The following is a 22613-nucleotide window of genomic DNA, read 5'->3' as shown; positions in this document are numbered from 1 at the left end:
GAGGGTAGTAGGTATCTATGTGGATTGGGTTTTTAAAAATGAGGCAATTGAGAGGTAGAACCAGTGTTTCTACTCGCACAGTACGACCGCCACACTTATTTCTATTAAAGCAATACCTACGTTTAGGTAAAAGTGTGTGGAAGGCGGCTGGCTGAGGCGACCTTCTTAGTCCTTAGGAGTTGCAACGCATATGTCAACGGCTTTACGTAGATCCCCTCGTCTATATATATATCTTATATATAAAATCCTCGTGTCACAATGTTAGTTACCATACTCCTCCGAAACGGCTTTACCGATTTTCAACAAATTTTATATGCATATTCAGTAGGTCTGAGAATCGGGTACTATGTATTTTTCATACCCCTAAGTGATAAGGGTTGTTCACCCTTAATATTTTTTTGTTTATATGGCACACACAACGTTTGCCGGGTCAGCTAGTAGAGGTATAATTATATAAACAGATGAAAACCTTAAATTTATCGATGACCACACCGCCACGCGGTTCGCCAATTAACTCAAAACTTGAATAAAAATGGAGATTTCAAGGTTCATTTGAATCTAAATCAAATAACTATAACCAACAGTTAATAACAAATGTGGTCAACAAACTAAGAATTCCAGAACAGCTTATAAGATAACAGATTAACACTGCTCTTATCTGGATGGATGCCAAGCGGAGATAATTGGATAAAAACGCGCAGTGAAGGGTTAGTGCCAAACTTTACCCACTCTATTTGGGGTGGCCGTTTATACGCAGCCGTCGAATTAATTTTAGCAACACGTTATTATCCATTTTTGATTTTTTTGACATTTACTTTCCCTAAAATATATTGTGTAACATTATTATGTATATCCGACGTTGCTGAGGAGCAACAAATAAATAAAATTAAACGAAGATCGAAGAAAATATTTAAACTTTTTAAAATATTGCCGATGCCTTAGACTAGCCGTAGCTTCTTGTCTTTGTCTGAGCTTCTGACATATTTATAAACAGTCATTTTTTTTTACTAGAATAAGATTCTTATAAATGCGAAATAATTCGTAATATATTCAATCTTTATGATCCCGCTTCGCTAACGGTACGTTAAGAAAAATATTTTTTGCAAAATAATAAACCTTATTTTGCAAAAATAATTTTCTCAACATATTCCAAACGACCCCGAGAGTATAATCCTACGTAATAATATTCATGGTCTGTTAACGCCACTCTCAAAAGCCTCGTAATTGCATATACAGTGTGTTGAAAGGTAGATTTTTATGCTATTAAAGTACCGAATGGACATTCAATCCATGTAGTGTCGAGTCTGATTTCCATGTACCACCACGAGTAGGATTGGAGCTCTCACTGATATCGGCCAAAAATGCGTCATTGCCCTTTTATCAAAGGACTAAGTCGGTACTTAGTACCTTAGGAAAGAGCGGCCTCTTTCCTTACCACGTTAATTAAAAATAATTTATAACCCATGTTGAAAATCTGTGATAATTATAAATATTATAGGTGTAAGCAATGAAAGATTAGTCTGAATAAATACTAAAAGTAATGAGTCCCTAGTTTAAAGAAACTAAGTTTAAATTAAGACTAAAACTAGCTAATAAGGCTGTACTAAGCTAAGATAAATTAAACGTCTGAGAAATAAAAGCCAAGTTTCCACTAAATTGAATCTAAAGTACATTACGGACACTCGATTATTTATTTCTTCGCCGATCCGCGAGATCATTCTCCAATCGAGAGAAAAATAAAGAAGAATCGAGAAATATTGGCAGAGGATTCAATTTATTAAGTCACTTTACGTGGTTCTTATTAGTAGAGCTTTAGGGTTGAGATTGCTTAAATGAGGAGTCATCGTAAATTGCAACAGCTGGTCATCTTGGGAATTCTCTTGAAACCGCTAAGCTACTGAATTTATATTTATGTTCGTGTTATTAAGTTAAGCTTTTTGTCGTTTTCGATAGCGATGATTGTGTGTGGCTGTTAGAAAATTCTGGTTTAAATTATTGGGACGATTATTAAGTCATAATAATTAAACAATATTCCATACAGTATAACTGTCAGTATAGCCGCCACATCTTTTTGAGCCTGAAAGAAGTTTTGCGTTTCAGTTGAAGGCTGTTAGTACTGGCTGACTTACATATAAACTGACTTCTGTGTCCTCAGAAGTGGAAACGCATCTATATATATATATTATCGACATCAGATAGAACACATGTTCCATTTGGTGTTGGCTATAGAAGTTCATGAGCGACAGTTAGAATTTATGTAAAATACATGCTAAGGTTCCCTTCAGCAAGCCAACAAACAACCACAATCGAATGAAACTTTAAAACTAGTGTACCAAAATCAAAACAAACGCAACCCTTTAGTAACCCCAGAAGTAGGGTCACCAAAAACGGACGCAAATTGATACGTTTCCTGCCACGTGGTGCACTGTGCGAGCGGGTCTGCTATCCGTATCAATAACGAACCCGCTGTATAAATCATGTACTGTGATCCTTTGATCGGGCTCAAGGCATAAGAGGCTAAGATACATTTTGTTATGTAAGGTTTATATTTTGCAAACCTTAATGCAACTAACATTTATTAATTGACCAGTGTTTTTTTTATTTGGAAGAAAAGGTTTGTATTGTATTTAATTTGAAAGAAAAATATTTTTTTTACAATATTTTGTAACAAACGTCTAATTTAAGCTAGAAAACTTAGTTTCCATGATGATTGAAGAATGATCACACTTGACAACGAGGTGTCAATGAATTTTGGATAGTAAATAAAATAAGCAGTGTTTGTGTTCTATAAATTATAGAATAATGTTTAGAATAATAATTATAGAATTATGTTCTATAAATTTGTAATTCAAATACGAGCACTATTAAAAAAAACTAATATACCAAAAGAGATTTTGTTTTTATTTTAACCATGCAAAGGTTGGACTTAGACACCATTTTTCTAGTATATTTTAAGCGCTTTAAAAAATGAAATTATTAACTATTATAACAATTTAATTAACTTACTCAATTTAGGTCAACAAAAAGAGATAAGTGCCACGTGTGCACAGCCAAGTACAAGTGGATCTCTAGTCCATATCAATAACAGACCCGCAGTATAAATCATGTACTCTGATCCTTGGACGGGGGCCAAGTTATAAGAGAATTGGCGGCATTAGCTTCTTAACGGTATTTATGAAAGAGGAATATTATTTTCTATTTTCAAGCTTTCATTCGTTTTCTTATTAAATCTCTAAGGTTGCAATACGCTGCCAATGTCAATGGTTTGATTGCAAAAGTGTAATTTCGGGCTCTTGAAGGTATATAAAAGCAAAATCCCTATTTTTCTTCCCTACTAAGACTAAAATTTGGCCTTTCATTAGCTATAGCGTATTAATGAAATATAATTATTTTGATATGAACTCCATACTAGAAATGTACGTTCATTCACACATCAGCAGTTATCATAATTCAACATACGAATAACAACTACTAATAAAAATTGATACATTTATTAATTATAAAATAACTTCTAAGGATACATTTTCTTAATACTACAACCAGGTACTTATCTGGATGGTCTCTAGGCGCACGGCTGTGCGTCCACCACATTCAGGGTAATATTCGTGGTAAATATTAAACAGATATAAGCTTATAACTTGAACCGCATAAAACAGAAAGGTCAGAATCAATAAGAAGTTTAATCCCGTGGGCACCGACCACCGCTCATATTGCGTACAAAGTGATACAAGGGATAGAAGTAGAGTAATAGAATTTTATTCTAACTTTTCTATAGCTCTTTTGCGATTTTTGTGTAGGGTAAAAGCAAACTGATCTGCAGTTTATTAAGAATAGTCATTGACATTTTTTTAGGCAATTAGGGTCAAATGAATCTGTTATCTTCTTTAAATAATTTGTCTTCTTACTTTTAAAGGATCAATTCCCGTTAAGTCTCGAGTCAGTTAAGTACCTATTGGCTTTGACTCGTTTATCTTAACTGTTAGTCTCTCTTTAGTTAATAGTTTCTACATTATAAGATTATAAACACAGACCTGTATTTGTTTTGTATCCAGATCTGTGATTGTAACCATGAATGCTGCAAAAGTGTAATAAGCTTTACATAAAACCAACATGACTTTAGACAGGTCTATGACTAATTTGGATTTAACACGAAATGTCAATGGCAGCAAGCAATCATATAATATCAGGTGAACATGCTTATTTGTTTATTTTATACGAGTACTTCTCTTCCATATGTCCTACCTCATCCCAACTTATTCTATCCCATCCCAACCCATCCCATCTCACCCAATTTTATTCTCTCTTACTACTTATTTACTTATAGCGTTATATCCGATTCAATTTAACTATAATTGAAATTGAAACAAACAGTAATCGGATATTCGCAGTAAGGGCATTGTTATGTAACCAGGCAACTTTTTATTTTACTTTCTTCAACTAATACCGAGTATTAAGTTGTGCTACAACGTTATATCCTATTAGCTTGGTCAATGGCTTCGTTCATCCGTAAGACTTACACAAAGAGCGTTGTACGAGGATCTTTTATAATAAAATATTTTTTTGCAAAGCTAGCTAGCGGTGGAACTTTTTTATAATATGAAAATAGTAAATCAGCTAGCAGGTCACTGCTATCATTTAATATTTATTTTGTCCTGGGGATGATGACCTAGGATAGGATTGGATTCCTGAGATCGAACATAGATGCGTTGCTATTTTGAAGGTTTTAGTTCGATGGCTAAGATTGGATTGATTGTGTGTCAAGCAGTACAACATATTTTAATAGTTCATTGGTGACTGAATGAATATGATGTGCATCAATAGTGCACCTATTATAGTACCCATACCCATTTCATGTTGATTTTATAAATATAATCTTATATATTGCCTCGTCTAAGAGTTTCTTCCTTACGACACTTCAAATATGCTTTTCAAATACGCTTGACGCGTATAAGACAAATTAGTGCGACAGTGGTGTTTCGAACCATGAAGAGGTTTCTTCCACCATGCTAACTTATGAACAAATAGTTTGTGGACATGCTTGATGCATTAACGTGGAAGGAAAGAATGAATATAAAACTGATTTCAGGATTTAACAATAAATTAGCTATGTAAAAGAGCGTTATCTCTCTTTTCGCGTTATAGCTTTTTAGAGTGTTATAGTGTTTAGAGATTTATAGTTCTTTAATGTGTTATAAACAATTATAGTCAATAAAGTAATTATTATAACTCGCTTTAGGAACCTTTGTGTACTAATTTACAATGGAGCAGCATGTTAAAGTATAATACAGTCTCCAGACAATCAATCACAAAACGTTTTTAATATATCTAAAACGTGCCTACTGCCTAGCCCCCTCATAGTTCCCATCATAACATCCAATCAAAATGTTTGTACGTCTGTAAATCTCATATCGTGCGTCAAAACAATCTCGCCGTGATATTAGGCTCTAATGCTATTTGGAGGCTTCGAGGGGTCTCCACGGGACCCTTCGATAGATATGGCGGACAAGGGTTCAGGTGGGTCGCTTATGAAATCTATGATTGGATTCCTGTTTATTGTTGTTTTTACGTCCATTTTGAGAAAAAAGATCCAATTGTATCCTGAAAAGGTGGTTTGGGGTGGAAAGGACAAGGTTTTTGAAACGGGAAACAACGGTAGGTCGGTACTTATTTGACGGGAAATTTTGGAAATGTATGAATGTATTTTATTTAAATAAAGGCCGAAGGTTGTTTCAAAATATTTGAAATCTTTAAAATAAAAAATATTTTAAATAGCTTGTGGCATTTATACCAATTTTAGTACGTTCCATTTAATAGGTTTTGCTAGGTCTTGTAAGAGGCCTATGCAATACATTGTAGCCGACATCCGGCCCCGTATCTAAAGCCTTGTAATGCCGAAAGTTTTTGTGACAAAGCACCGCCAAGCCCTTATCAAGACTATACATTACTCCTTGAATTGCAAATGTAGTTGTAGGTACATGGTACAAAAAATTGCAACTGAAATTATTAGGGTACATGTACCTGAAATGTGGTAAAGTACATTGAAAATAATTTTGGTTCACCAAATAATTGAAAATACTTTTCGGGTAATATGTTTTTATAAATTTATAATACAGATACATTATACATAACATTAAAATGTAATCAAACATTTTACTATTTACCACGCTAAACATGTCACTCGAAGAACCAATTTAATTTATTAAAGTTTACTAAAACAACATAACATTAATATGTAATCAAACATTTTACTATTTAACATGCTAACCATGTCACTCGAAGAACCAATTTAATTTAATAAAGTTTAGTAAAACTTTTTAGTAGAATTTAGTTTGTAAAAACCATTATTAGAGATGACAAATTCAGAAACTTAAAAAAAGTACTAATTATAAAATTAGAAAGTAAACTATTTTCAAACAAATCTTCTCAGATAGAGGAATTTTCGTAAAACCAAGCGCGTTTATTTAAACAAGAATTGCTTGCTTAAAATTAACATCACAGGAAAAGCTAGAATTTGTTTGTATTTAGTTCATCGTATCTCCTGTCTTATAAAGGGAACTAAGTGAAATTCACGACACAGTTTGCAAATTGCCATCAATAACTAAATAAACTCTACTTACACGCGCTTCTAGTTCGCACACACTTAGACTAAGGACGTGTGCATATTGAATTGTAGACATTTACAGAGGTGCTATGTACTTACTAATATATTTTTAAAGATTGAAACAACAAACGACAACGGTTCAACGACATCTTCAACCTAGATGCGTCGTCAATCCTGAGGACTAAGGTGGTAGCCTCATATGTAGGTACACCAGCCAGCGTCCACACCCTTCCAGCAAAATGCAAGAACTGCTTCACGCTAGAAAAAGATGTGCCGGTGGAACTCTTTTGATCGAATCAAAATCGTTCTACCACCTTTATCATATAAAATTCTTTATATTCTAGCTCATTTGCTCTACGCTAATTTGTACATAACATTGAAAACTGAGAACTACGTTTGTTTTAAAATACTAAACCTCCTGTAGGAAATACCCTTACACACAACGTAATTGCCGGAACGCACAAATAGCTGAACAAACAAAGCGAGACGCCTGTAACGAGCTAAACGTCTGCCTTATGTTCGCGCATAGGAATTTTTCTGAACATGTTACGCTTGTAACGACATGTTGGAACATGGACATACTTCTAGAACATGTATGCATGATCAAACATGGAAACTTAACCCATTAACATTATCACTAACCATTATCATGTACTCATTGTTTGTTTATTTTAAATGCACAAATGTGAATTTGCAATGTGTCAAAAATTATCTTTTGCGTAATTTATTTGCACTATTTATTTTTTGTCTGCTGCATTTTGAATTTTAAACTCAAAACTCTGAAGCAGTTTTTTATTTGTAAAATATGATATATCCTGTAGGAAATACCCTTACACACAACGTACCCGTAATTGTCGGAACGCACAAATAGCTAAGCAAACAAAGCGAGACGCCTGTAACGAGCTAAACGTCTGCCTTATGTTCGCGCATGGGAATATTTCTGAACATGTTACGCTTGTAACGACATGTTCGAACATGGAAATATTTCTGAGACATATTATGTTTGTACATACAACATGTTTTTTTTTCTGATAAATGCCTATTATACTCTGGCCGTTGAAAGAATGCATTCCTGTCAGGTAGTGTCCGGCTGATCTATGAAAGTTTGGAGTTGCGTACCGTTTCAAACAAGCCTCTGTAAAATCGTGAATATTTGTCGATAAAATCATAACTTTTTGGAGTATGTTTTTTTTTGAGTATAACACCAATTTTATGACTGGTCGAAAGCGAGTCCAACTTATTTTCGATTCGTTTCGATTTATATACCTACTCCACATTGATCTCTAATTTCTAAATGGAAATTTTTTGACTTGAAAATTGTGTGCATAAATAAAATTCGTCAAACTAGGTCAAATTTTGTAATGTAACTTGACCTACTAATTAGTTTTCAGTACATAAACCAGTTACAAATTCGGCCCGTTTTCGTAATGACGTTGAGTGGTGGGAGCGAAAAATTTTAATGACTGCAGTAATGGAGTACGGAGGGGGAGTGAAAATTTAATATAGTATTGACGATCGCGTAGTGCATTGGACACAACACAGGCTTATAACGGTCTTAGGTTCAATTTCAAAAAAAATAAATAAAATATAAGTGTCTAATCAAACGTTCAAAATTATTAAACATATGTATCATCCAATCTTTCCCCTAAAAAACATATTAATAAATATTGTTTTCATAGATTTAACAGCTGATGTCTAGTTTTTACTACAAGTACGTATATCTATGATTTCAGCCTGAAATTTTAATATTATCAATTACCTAGCATGAATAGAAGTTATTTAACCAATAAATGACTTTAAAATATTTACTTAAACCAATAAAATTTATTTCTTTGTATTTTGAATACAAACAAAATGAAACGGGTGTTTCTTCGGCTCTAGGACATATTATACCAAAATTGTCTGTATTGATAATATAATTTGCGTACTGTGTCGACACCTTTATGTCCGGTAATTGTGATTCCCGCAGTGCGTCTCGTTAGCGGCCGTCTTATGACATTAGCGAGCTGCGGACGGAGCACGTCCGGACTCCGGACAGGGCGGCAGACCCACAGAGTAGCAAGTGTCAGAGGTGTTAACAAGTTTGAATAACAAATGAGAAGAGCCATTACAGTTTTTAAGCTGTTAAAAGTATTAGACACATTGTCAGTTTTTATTGCGATTTGAAATTAGGTTGGCGTTAGACTGTGCAAAAATTTGAATCTAGGTAGAAGTGATCATACCTTTATTATGACACTTTCGCTTCATACGCAATTTGAAATGTCGTCTCGTGGGAATTAGCGAATAATTAAATCAGAGAGTCGCCAAAAGCTCAAAACTATTCATACGTTGGTCATATAAATAAATTGCGTGTTGCATATTACTTTTATGTCCGGTAAGCTTAATTTTCGCAGTGCGTCTCGTTAGCGATCGTCTTATGACATTAGCGAGCTGCGGACGAAGCACGTCCGGACTCCGGACAGGGCGGTAGACCCACAGAGTTGCAGATGTCAGAGGTGTTAACTACATAGTTTAAAATACACAATGATAAAATTATCTAATATTTTAAAGTTAGTTAGACAATAAGAGGCGTCCGCTGATTTATTTACTATTTTTGAAACTGCACATATAGATAATTAAATAGTATTAGAGAAGCACCCGATATTTTCTGCAAATAAATTCCTATTATTGATTTATGTTTGAAGTTGTAAAACCTTAAGCACCTCAATTCTTTACAGCACCATTCTTACCAAACTAGAGCACCTGTTAGGAATCATAAAACACATGGCTCTTACTACTGCCATACTTTAGTAGAAATCGTGTGGTGTAGCCACTGGTGATGTAGCACCTATGAAATAAACATTTAATATTTTTCTATATTGTGTATTTCTGAAGATAAATCTAAATAACATCTTAAAGCTCCGTGCTAAGTTCATTACCGCCGAAGTTCGATAAACTGAGAAACTTGATTAGCGTTGAGATGCCAACTGGACGCCCGGCGCGACGTGATCCGTATTTCTGATAGTTTCTGACTTAATTTGATAATGTTTTTTATCGCAATGACGTGGAAAATGAATTCGCAGCAAAGAATGGTCTTTTATATGTATTTAGACAGAAGCAGAATAATATTGCAATTTTAAATAAGATTGTTTTAGGAATTTTGCTGCAATTTTTTTAAATAATGACGTAGACTCCGTTTTCCACGATTAGAAGAGGTCTGGGACATGTATCCTTTTCTACGTTGCTCCAATGTATATTAGACTGGTATGGAGCAAGGTAAGTTTAAGTCTAATTATGTGTTTTTAAATCGCTCGTAAAAGCTCTTATATTTATATCTACTTCAAAATATGGCCTATACATATAAAAAAAATATATTTCTTTAAGCAGTGATATCCTAGTGGTTAAGAAATGCGGCCTCTCAATCGAAGGGTCCGAGATTCAAATCCAAGGCACACGTCTAATTTTAAAATTTATGTGCATATTTATTTCTAATTAATTATCACTTGCTTAAACGGTAAAGGAAAAACATTGTGAGGAAACCTGCATACATGAGAGATTTATAAAAAAAAAATCTCAAAGGTATGTGAAGTCTACCAATTCGCACTTGGCCAGCGCGGTGGACTACGGCCTAATCCTTCTCGTTCTGAGAGGAGACCCATGCCCAGCAGTGGGACAGAAATGGATTGTTGATGACGATGATGATGATGATATTTCTTTTTACTTAGTTCTACATATTGATAACGCATTTTAAAGTTTGTTTCTTTAACAATATCTTATTTATGTAAAGTAGGTAATACTTTTACATAACAATAATAATATTTTCTATATAATAGACTTGTTGCTGTTGCGAGATAATTAAAAGCAAGTTAATTAGCCATAAGTTGCTGAATGGCCTGCCCGGCTACGTGACCTGGATTGTAAATGGCTTTCTTTAATTGTTTCTAAAGACATAATAATAAAAAGATACAGAAAAACTAAGACAGAAAAGAAAGAAATTAGGACAGAAGAAAGTAGATTTTCTACTTTTCTAACTAAATCTTGGTTAATAACTCGAAGAAGTAACTACACGAATAAAATAATCTTTATTCAGCCACTTTTTATTACGGACATACATAAACAACCTTAACGTTTAAAATTTAATGTTCAACGTTTAAAATGAAGCAAGAAAACGCTGTGAAATAAATTAAAGGTGTCAAGGGAATCTTCATTATACAAGTTTTTAATTTCATTTACCTATTTGCGTAGTTCGTTAGTTTATAAACTACAGAGTTACAAATAGAAGTAATATCTAGAATGAACTTACATTCCATATGATCTATGGCGTAGGAGTCACCATAACGGACTAGCGCAGGTTCCGGGATTGATCCCCAACTCGGGAGACGTCTTATTATTATAATTATATTTTAGATTTACTATATTATATTTAGATTTCCTATACTGTATTTACTTTACTGTACTGGGTCTGAGTTCTACTCGTCGTTGAGGGTGTCCATAACACAGGTAATTCTTGTATGAGGATAAAAGTGTAGAAACAGTTATTTATTTATTTTAACACTAATTAAGACGAAAGTGGAAATATATATATATATATACAGCAATTATAAATTTTAATGTAGCTTATGTTACGTCGTTTGTAAATTTGTATTTGTGTTCATAGCAAAAAGTAAGTAGGCAATTATTATAAAAATAAAAAAAACCGATTGCTTACAAATATAATCTATGGTAAGTACCTACATCCAAAATTTAGACGAATACCTTTCAAGCCTTTAAGACTGCAGGGCGTGCTAAGGAATGAGACATATATTCGCTTGAGAAAACTTTACCCTCCAAAGTAAAACATTTTTAACGACAAAGAAATACGCTTAACTTAACAAGGCAGCCTAACTCTAACTTGTAGAATTTTTTCGCGAACAAAATTAATTTGCAAAGTGTCAAAGGTTTTGCGGCAATCGTTTTAGTGGCTGCAATTTAAGAGTTCTCCGAAAGCGCCATCTAGGGCTGCGAGAGGTCCTCGGAAACAAATTTACGGTAAGGCGAGTCACGCCTGGCTCTGTGGTTAAGATTGTTGTACACATTAAGCTGTGATATAGGCTTTTGTGATAGTGCAGTCGGATTGCACTCCTTAGGATTTATTGGGAAAATAAATTATTAAATATTTTCACCAATTTAATCAACTCATTAAGAAATTTTATAATTCGTTTTATCGCGTCACATTGATTTAAACCTATATTTATATTGATTTTTTCGTTTATTTTATTTATTGAATATTGTTTAATCTCGCCCTATGATATCATTCGCAGTAGGGAGTCAATTTGTTTATAGCTTATGTTAATAATGTAGAATAAGTAATCTTCTGGTAAATAATTCAGCAGTTTCAGAGTGATGAAATATAAGCAAATTTCGTACTAACTCGTAAAGCTTAAGAATACATATTTTTTAATGACCGGCAAAATCTATAGAGAGCCTTTCTTGTAAAGAATAAGTAAATATGTTTACTAACACACAAAATGAGTCTAGGGAGCCTTTCCTAACTCCCGCATCATCCAGACTAGGTTAACTGACGATTGGAAGCAGTTAGCGAGATGCCCATATCGGTCTAAGTCACCTCAACTAAGGGGACATAGATCTAAAAATCTATAGAAGTCTACAGACTAATAATTTGATGATTTATTAATGCACAATTCTGTTTATGGTGCTTCATTCGCAATATCGCTATGATATAGTATCGCTTGCTACTATAACTGTACGATCGCCGTTTAAGGGGCTTTAACTTCACTAATTGGTTGCGTTTAATGAGACAACTGATGATCTAGCACTAATGGGCCCTTAGCGAGGGCCAGATATCAATCTTTTATTAGCTTGACTCGGACGCGCTGTTAATAAAGATTTATTGGCCTGGCTTTTTCTTAGGTTTTAACGGTAAGTACTTTGAGGTAGGGATGGACCTAATGGTATACGTTACTAGGCTATGTAATTTTCTGTTAAAGGTTACTAATGGAAAGTTTTCTTTTATGTTTTCGTGAAATATCAAAAGTTTCCACTAAATAACAATCTACTATACTACGTTAATCTTAAGGAGCTTTGCCTTTGCATTGTTTTTTATTAATTTTAAATTGGTTACACATTTTTATACTTGCGTATAATGTAGAGATCATCGACAGGTAATATCGACAAATCAATACAATCATCCACAGGTAATATATATTTTTTATTTATATAATATTTAGGGCCTTTTTCTTGTTGCGCGGGCTTAGACACTTGCGTGTCTCACCCATACGAGTGAACTAACCGCCTCATTGTCTAAGGAACCCGCATGCGTAAAAGTACATGTAAAGTGGTTCAACTAGTTCTTTTTCATAATAAAAATATTCTACCACCAAAAGGCTCATGATCACATATTAGATGATGAATGAACATTATCTGGCGTTGTGCCATGAAACACACCAGGTGCGGTTCTTGTTGAATGCCTCTCTTGGCTACTTGAACATACCCCCTGAGACGAAACATGGATTGGAGTAAAAGTATAATAAAGGAGATGTTTCATTTTCGGCCATCTTATGTACACTATATCTAAAAAACACGAATAATTTGTATAATTGAAGAAAAATACACATATATTTTGATAACCTAAAGTATTCCTGTTAAAAAATATTTAAAATAAGCATTCCTCATTGAAATATAAAATATGGCGGAATATTGTCAATGTCAAATTTCAAAACTGTCGATGTCGGTCAGGGAACCTATGTGTACCCCACACATAGGTTACTATACTCTTTGGATGTCGGTAATTCTTTATTTCGCTGTTTTTGTCGTAAAGTTATTGTTACCTTATTACTTTACAACCTGACTTTAATTTTGGGTATCCCGTCATTATTTCTGAATTTAATTAATTATTTATAATAATTATAACAAAACCACCTTTTAAATAGTATCTGGTTTTATAGATGTAAGTGACATGTCAAACTAAAAAAGAAGAAGTTGTCAATTTGATATGTGTATAAGTGGATATATACATATCATATAATAGTGGAATCCAATGTAAACGTTGAATAAATATGTACTGATGAGAAGATTCCATTTCAATCTTGAAAATGTTTTTGCTCTGTGCTGCTTACGATTTTGGACTGATTCTTCCTTACTTGTTTACCCAGCTTATGTTTTATGGACTCTTGTGATTTTCGTGCGATCGCTGTGGATTGTGTTGACAAGGATTCAATGTCATCAGGTAAAATATACATCAGTTAGTTGTATTAATCGTGAAATAATCGTTAATAATTTTAACCTAGAGAAGCTAATCTTTTTACATTTCTCTTTTTTTAGATAATTACAATGGCAAGACAAGGACATTCTTGGGATGACAAAATAATCAGTTATTATTGCAACTGCATCGCCGGGTAACGAACCGTAATCGTAGGTAGCTGCGCTCACATTATGACCATTGTTTGATGTTTGGGCTGAGATCGTCACAGGATATTACAGAACCTGCTACATGATTGAATGAAAATATTGATAAGGGAAGATATTGAAAATGAATAAATAATGTATCTAAGTGAAGAATAAATAAATTATTATCTAAATGTGTACTTAAAGTTGTTTTATTTACACACTTAAATGTTTTAACTAAAATAAATTGGTATAGAAATACATATTTTGGTATGTTTGTTTTCAGTCAAGATTTATGAAAGTAAATATAATTAATATTTATCAAATGTAGGTATTGTTTCTCAATACATACAATACAATATTTATATATCTACGCCCATTCGCGTAAAAAATATTAAGAAGTATATAATGTACATAGATGGTACATAGTAAGTTAAAATAGAATGACAGATGACATTATTACGGTAATCACTCCCGCCATGATGTTTTTCGACTGTTGTGTTGCAAGTTTAAGTGTAAATTATTGTTTTTTAACAATTAAAGGAACATGATTTGAAGAAAATGAACCCCCACGAATTGTTCTTTGGATGTTTTCTCAGTTTTTAGTATAGTGTACAAAAGGTGGCCGAGGGCCCATACATTTTGAAACATCTCCTTTAATTAAACTTCAAAACAGCATAAGATGATAGAAAAATGTGTTCTTAAAATCATCATTACAAAATCTAAATTAATAATACTTTTTTTTTCACTTTTGTATCTGAAAAATAGGTAAAATTACAATTCAATTCTGAATACTACAATATATTTAAATGATAAATGTTTCATCACATTTACAAAAAAAAAATCTAAGTAACTAGGACAATTTTTTTCAAGGTGAAAAAATGATTTTCAATACAAATTGCCATGAAATATTTCTTCAAGCCCATTATTTCGTATGTTCTAAACTTATACATATACCAAAATTTCTAGTAGAATAGCGATACATCACAGTATCATAAACTTATTACTACAACTTACCTTTCCAACTCCAGTGGGTTCTTTAACACCGAGCCGCCGCAGCAGCGCCGGCGGTGGTGGCGGTGGAGCTCGATGCAACGCAGCACTAAATCCCCCACCTTCTTCTTCGCGTCTCCGCCTCTCCCTGTGTGGAGATCCGCCACTGCATTTTGTTGTAGACCTGGTGACAAATAATTAATACAACATTAATATGAATATATTTGAAAAGCGTCATTTATACTTATTCGTCCTCTTATCTATGGCCATTTTATGATTATCGTCTAATTACGATGACGAAAATGGATTAGGTACTTCTTTATTTTTCCAATACTAGGTACGGGTCATTTATTAAAACGAAAATAATTTAGAGCATAAGTGTACTATGACAGGTATGAGTAGATTTACAAACTTCACACCTTTGAAAACTTTTGAGAATACTCTCAGGTACATAAGTGTTAGAAAATCGTTTATCGATTGCAACGCTGCATTTCAGTGCAGCAAATAGTATCTGTTTAAAACTAAGCGATGTATAGTAAAATCCGATAAACGGTTAGAGGATTTAGAGACAACGGTTTCGAAATGTACATTTTTAAAAACGACTTAACGATGAAAGATATAAACTATGAAATAAGACGATAACGAGACTAAGAAATACCGACACAAAACAAAGATCGCAAAAGATTTTGTCCAACCGAGGAGCTAGTTGTAGCGTAATTAAAAATGAAAAGGGCTTAGCGACGGCGGCGATGGAAGCAAACCTAGTCTGCCGGTAGCTATACAAGATATTGTGGTTGGAAACAACGATTTTAAAATGAGTAAAAGTAAAAAACAATTTCATATTATATTAGAAGTAGCAAATTGCTTTGAAGGTCTATGTGAAAAGTCCGTAAATGAAGTGTTTCAGATTGATCTTTACAGGCAGAGTCAAATGAACATCTTTTTCAAATTGATCTTTTTTGTGATAGAAAAACATTGTTGGGGAACATCAAATAGATCTCGATATTGATATTTAAAATAAGTCGCTATCCATAACTTATTTACAATTGAAAACGGAAACCAAGCACATTTATCGCGAACCTGAAACCCCTGAAGAATTCGAAGGAGAAATAAATGAACAGTACGTGATGTCTCGGCTGACCTTTTTACATTTTTCAAAAATTCTCTCCGCGCGTCAATACCGTGGAACATAAAGGGGCTTGCACACGATCCGGTGATGGATGGGTTTTACGTGACGACTGGCGACACGCTTCGTATTTTATTTTAACGCTGACGGTGTAAGTTCATCCTGGGAACTCAAAATTGAAAATTCTCTCGGTGTATTGGAAACTGACGTGACATTCCTGGTGGACTCGTGATGGCTTTATTGATTTTGATCCAAAAGCGGGTTCTATCAGGCGTCACTCCAGAACAGCGAAGTAAATGACGCATCTACGAGTATATACCAGTGAATCATGAATGCAAAGACTATTTTTCCAGTATTTTGTTTATGCTAACACCGGCAAGATCCTTGTAAGTTTTTTTGGCGCTTTAAACAAAAGAAAACAGTTTTTAATATTCTCTATAGACTTCTTTCCTTTTCTAATTATTTTCACTGAAACAATCCTTGAAAATATTGGAAGATTGTTGTTTCTCACACTCCATAATTTTGTCTTTGAAACAGCATCTATACGATTAGGTCTCAATAATTTTACACTAAATTGTTTTCAAATCATAAAATTAATAACCACTCACAAAACTACTACTAACTACTACTATTTTATGCGGCAATACAATATAATAAATTAGGATAATCAAAACGGAATCATGGTAGCCATATTATTGCTGACAATCTACCGATAAAGCTACACAATTATTCTATCGAGAGATACGCTGAACGTGTTTCAAAATAATAAAAACAATTGCGTAATTATGCCAGTTAATAAAATTGCCATATCATTTTAAAGCAATACAATACAAACATCATAGATATAAATTCATATAATCACAAAGTAAATGTAAATATTTCAATAAAAGCCTTCAAAGGTGGCATTGGAAGAGTTTTTGATAATTATTTTCCAGCAGAATCGTCTCCTGGCCTACATATGTATATTTTAGATTCCGTGAAAAACCTTACAAGTTATATAAGTGCTATTCGACACACACATTGAGTATTTCAGAGGTTACATTCAACAGCTTAAATTCCATGTTCATGTCATTTTCCACATCGTCCATAAAGAGATATCTCCGCACAATTGTCAACTTATACGAGAATTCGAAATTTGTCGAAAACCTTGCAATCGTTGCAACTGGAAGTATGCTGGTGGCGTGCGCTGGTCGCGTGCCGTCGCCCCCGTGTTTGCTGTGCTTAGAACTATTAACATTCTTATAAGGGAATGTTTAGATAACTCTCGACTTGGTGGCAGGACGTTACGACCCCTTGTGTGGTCCGATAAGCCGAAATAGGGGTCGAGTGACTAATTGAAATAACGTGGGCTTATCGATTTGTTTCCTTTGATGGGTTAAATACGTTGTGTATTGTATAAATAGCCTTGTGTCTACGGTAAATCAATTGCATATGAAATAGAAGTCACTTGTTGACACAGTACATGTTATTTGAGGCATTGTATTATACAAATTCTGAAGACAATTCAAATGGAGCCAAAGTATGGTCCCTGAGGTTTTTATATAGCAGCTGATTTACAAAGTTAAGTAACGTCAGGCACACTCCACGCAAGGGATATGACTCTTTCGATTCAGATGTGGAAATGGCATTAAACTTTAAGCGGCTTGAAATTTGGACGACTAAGGAAGACTTTGGAAGCGCTATGAAAAGTAATGGAAAATTTGAAATAGAATGAACCCAACAATAAAGCATGTTTACGTACACAATAGTTCACGACAAAGCTGTGTACATTACGACGAGTTATTGGCAAGCGGTCACCGCGTTGCATTTGTAACGCGGCTGGTTCCGGCCGTACATTTACAACTGCTGGCAATACGCAACTTGTGCGCTGTCGATATACTGCTCTGCCAAAACAACGCTATTCGTTTTGTTAGACCAATGCGTATTTTTCTTCTATGTGTACTATGAATGTGAAAACTCTTTGTGGATCAACTGCGGTGTCACTGTCATGCTGATTTTTATCAGCACAGTCACATAAAAATGTGTAGCAGTTTTTGCACTTTTTTTTTGGATTGGTAAGTGTCTTTTTTATTAGGAATTCTTATACCTAAGGAGTAGCAATGCAATTGTGGTCAACATTTTATGCCACTTCCAGGCTAAAAGGTATGCTCTTTTTCTATACAATAATATTTTCTATCTTAGGTTTAGCTAGTTTATTATAATGATCTCTGGTAGTGAATACTCTATGGTAGTAAATACTGTTAACTGTACGTAATGTAAAACACATTTGCTAAATTTAATCATTGAGAATGTTCCACTAAATTCAAAATTCAGTAAACACTAGGAGTTAGACTGCCTTGAATCTTCCAAATGCCTTTAAATTTCTTTATGTTCATGTTCATATCTAAATAGGAAATCTCCGTGTAACTGCTTCAGGTAGTATGTAGCCACTGAGAGAATGAAAAGAGAACAATTTCGTTTTATTACTACTAATGTCACATCTCTTCTTTTATCTTTATTATTATCTATAATGATAATATTTTGAACTAAATTTATAAGATATTTTATAATAATTATGAATGTTGACACGAATACTCGTATTTTTATGTTTTGTTCAAATTGGAAGAAATTACTTTGTTCATTTTAAAACTAAGAAAAATTAACCAAAAATTTTAGGTACCAAAGTTTCATTCGTTGGGTTTTTTTGCTAAGTATTTAAATTAAAACCAATATACTTTACATTCTCAATAATCGTAATATCCACAAGGCCTATATTTATCTTAACATTACCTCAACAACTCCATGTTATTGATAATGTTCGTAAAGCGTTAATATTGAAGCTTGTGTCCGTATACCCCGAAATATCGATGTCCTTGATTCTTCAAACGTCCCTTTACAACAGTCCATTACGTTTCTATAGGCTATTGCTTTGAGGCGCGGTTACCAAGGTGTAGGTATCCCTCGTGCACTTAAGCGTAATGAATGTATCGTAGATATCGGTACGGAGGTAATTGACGTGGGATTGACCGATCCTTGGAGAAATAAGAGTGTATTGGATAACAGAGGATATTGTTTTTGGAACGCGATTGTTTGAAATGAAACGATTTTTGAGCGTCTTGAGGGAATATTGGCATTATGCTTTTGGGGAGTAAAAATACTTGTTGCTTACAATAAAGAAGGTTAGCAAGATTAAAGACTTTAGGACTGGTAGTAGAACGGTCACAATACTGATCTGATTTGTAGATGGATTCGATCCTATGCTAAGCGTACGGCTAAGAATTGCTAGTGTGAAGTTAGGATTTTAGAAAATGCCATAAAATTTAAAACGGATTGTATTTTTTGCGATGTAAATACTGATAACATGAGTTTTGAAAATGATAGAAATAGTGAACGGACGAAATGAACAGGTTAATTTTATTTGAAATATTATAATTATGCGATGAGAAAATATATCTGAAATCTCGATTGGTACGTGCTATAAATAAATAATGCAAATCACAATAAACACAATACAATTGAGTACAAAAGTAATATATGATTTGCAGTGTCAAACACTTCTAAAGATCTGAGTATATTTAATCAAATTATCATTGAAACTTTTTGTTTTCAATAAGAAGATCAAACTAGCGCTCTCTCTGATCTCAGCTTTCATGTTATACAATAAAACCAGTGTTCGCTACCAAATAAAAACACGACAACAAATGTGAAATGCCGAAGATAGAAATCTTGCAATTTCAAAGGATGTTTATGCCCCTATGATGTCGTTGATTTCACGGGCCGGCGGTCCCGCTGAAAACAATCCTGAAAAGGTCGACTCTTGACATTTGATAGAATGCTCCTCGGAGCATGAATGAGGTATGTGTTTCAGGAACGACGAAGTACGAACTAGAGAGCGAGGAAATTATATTGAAATTTAAAAAATAATATCTAAGCATTTTATGACACAGAATTCGATTTTTGTTTGATCCGTGTTTAATATAAACTTAAGTTTGAATATAAACGATTTAACATTTATTTTATAGAAAAAATGTCTATAAAAACAGTTTTTTATTTGACAATAAATCGTTAGAACTTACTTGTTCAATATAATTCTTTACAAAACGCAAAAAAGTCACTCATTTTATTTCCAAAGAAAAAATTATAATTTTGCAATATTTCTTTATTTTGCGTTGTAATAGCAAGTTGCTTTCCGCTTGAAACTTGCTCGCTGTTGGTAGCACAAGTCCGTAAGCCGAGCGGCCATTTTGATGCCGTGTTCTTTATTTTGTTTGAATTTCTTTTCAATATACCCTTTCTAAAACCTCGAAGGTTAGATGTCTTGAAGCACGTCGAGACATTTGCTTTAAAATTTCCATTTTATCCGTATTATTTCTAAGAGAGAAATTGGCGAAGATTGTCAACTTTTAAAGGTGATAGTTAAACTATATATTACAATATTTTTTGTAGTTATTTTTGTTATAAACAAAGGCACATGCTTTTGTTTATAATAAAAGTCGTCGTCATCGTCAACTATTTATTGTCCTATTGCTAGGTACATGTTTCTTTTTAGAATGAGAATGATTAGGCCATAGTCCAACGGGCTTCTCAAGTAGGTACGTATTGGTAGGCTTTGAATACCTTTGAGTTTTTTAATACCTCTGTTTCGTTCACCGTGAACATAATGATAATTAATTTCTAATACGCACATAACTTTGCAAAATCATTCAATAAACATAATAAGCTGAATATCATTTGCAAACGTTGGTAACGCGAAAAATAATTCTCGTGTTAAATATTAAAGAAAGATCTTCTGTTAAAATCGAAACTGAAGATTGAGTAACTTGTTCTTTAGTTGTGACTTTTACCTGAGCTGGGCTCAGAACCTATTTACTTTTAACTGCTCGCGTGACGTCAACCGCGTCAACGTCAATTACAGCTCACAATTAATTCCAAACATTACCTGCAATTACATATTTTCTGATTCATTACGCCGTAATAGCAGTAAATAGCATTCTAAACGTTTTATTTACGTTCGTGGAACGAAATGTACGAATGCCACGTTTTTTGGGGTGCCGTAAATAAATTATAAAACCGGGAATATTGCGGTAATATTATACAGGAAATGAATAATACGTGGCGGTATGTTTTGAATGACAATGTGTTGCATATTGAGGTGGAATTTTATGCGTGGGTTTTGCATGAAATATTAAATAATATTAATTTTCACCGTTCGTTGTTTGATGCCTACTTGCAAAAGTGAGGAATATGTATATCAGATATCAACTCCAAATTAAATATAATTTTGATATTGGTTTAATTGGGAATCGAACACAGAACACTCCATAGTGAACTGGTCGATCTAGTCGCGTAGCAATTGATGGTCGCTTCAAGTGAGTCAGGATAATTTGAGGTTACCTTGGAGTATCATACACACACATACATAGTTAGGTGCAATGTCTCACGATTCAATAGGAATTCTTAACGTAAGTATGTATGTACCAACCTCTTAAGATTCAAATGGGGTAGAAATAACGTTGTCGTGTATCTGATATATAGGGTCATATATAAGGTTATAGTTGTATATTTATCAAAAAAAATACAGGATGCATTAATATAAACTAGCTTTTTGGAAATAATAAAAATAGAACATTTTTAGGGATCTTACAAAAAATCCTGACAGATGGTCGGCACTTATGACACGACGATAAGAACTTTATAATATAACTGACGGTATACAGTTTCCAAAAAATTTCTCGATATTTTCCTTGTTTTGACACGCGCTTGGCATCCAAACTTATTCACGCATGGAAAAACAAAATAGTTTGACAATTTTGACACTATCGCTTTAGGACGAAAATATCCGAAATGTATTTGTACAGAATTCGCGTATAACGTCGAAAACGGTAAGAGAATTATCATAAAATTGGCCTTAGATTTTTGCGTGGAAAAATAAAGGAAATATGAGACAGGGGTTTTATTATTGTTCCCACGGGCACGGTGGGCTAATGCATACATTTATATAATCCTTTTACGAAAAATCTCTTTTTTTAATAACTTAGTTGTCCAGAAAAAGGTATGTGTCTTTTTTATTCCCATTATAACTCTAATGCTAAGGGTTTCCATAAAAAATATTATAATGAAGATCGAGTTGTATGCAGTAGTACCCTCTGTGGTTGGATTCTAGTGGCACCACTGTCACTCCTATATCTTCCTTATAACAACAGTGGTAAGTGCTGCTGTGTTCTGCTTAGTAGGATTTGGTAATGGAAAATACTTTTCCGAGGCATTCCAGCTTAGACCTTAGGGCAAGCGGCGTATCTCAGCTAGGCTTATCTTATCTGGGATTAATTACAGATGTGGATGAGCCGCAGTGGTCACATACCATCAGACGGAATGTATTATCATTTGCTTTTCTGTATAATATATTAAAAAAACATAAAACAAAAACTACACAATCTAAAAGAACCACATGCACGGTTCAACTTTTAACTGCCAAACTTTACGTTAGAATCTGGTTGCCGATGTCACTCGAACAATATGAATATTGTCTGCGAAACTTATGCGCGCAGAAGT

The 22613-nt window shown here is 33.8% G+C and overlaps 1 protein-coding gene across 4 annotated transcripts in view; it reads right to left on the bottom strand.

Annotated features, from left to right (window-relative positions):
- The window catches only part of LOC140749899 (kinesin-like protein CG14535), a 407024-nt gene that overhangs the window by 71630 nt on the left and 312781 nt on the right, over nucleotides 1-22613 (bottom strand). For all 4 annotated transcript variants that reach the window (XM_073083137.1, XM_073083139.1, XM_073083140.1 and 1 more), the window contains one exon: nucleotides 14981-15140. In XM_073083137.1, coding sequence (XP_072939238.1) covers nucleotides 14981-15140 — 160 coding nt within the window. The remainder of the gene's footprint in view (nucleotides 1-14980; nucleotides 15141-22613) is intronic.

Source organism: Epargyreus clarus, unplaced genomic scaffold (assembly GCF_041222505.1).
Source record: "Epargyreus clarus isolate Ecla_fem2 unplaced genomic scaffold, WU_Ecla_fem_2.2 ptg000018l, whole genome shotgun sequence".
Taxonomy (NCBI): domain Eukaryota; kingdom Metazoa; phylum Arthropoda; class Insecta; order Lepidoptera; family Hesperiidae; genus Epargyreus; species Epargyreus clarus.
This window is presented reverse-complemented; position numbering and strand designations above follow the sequence as displayed.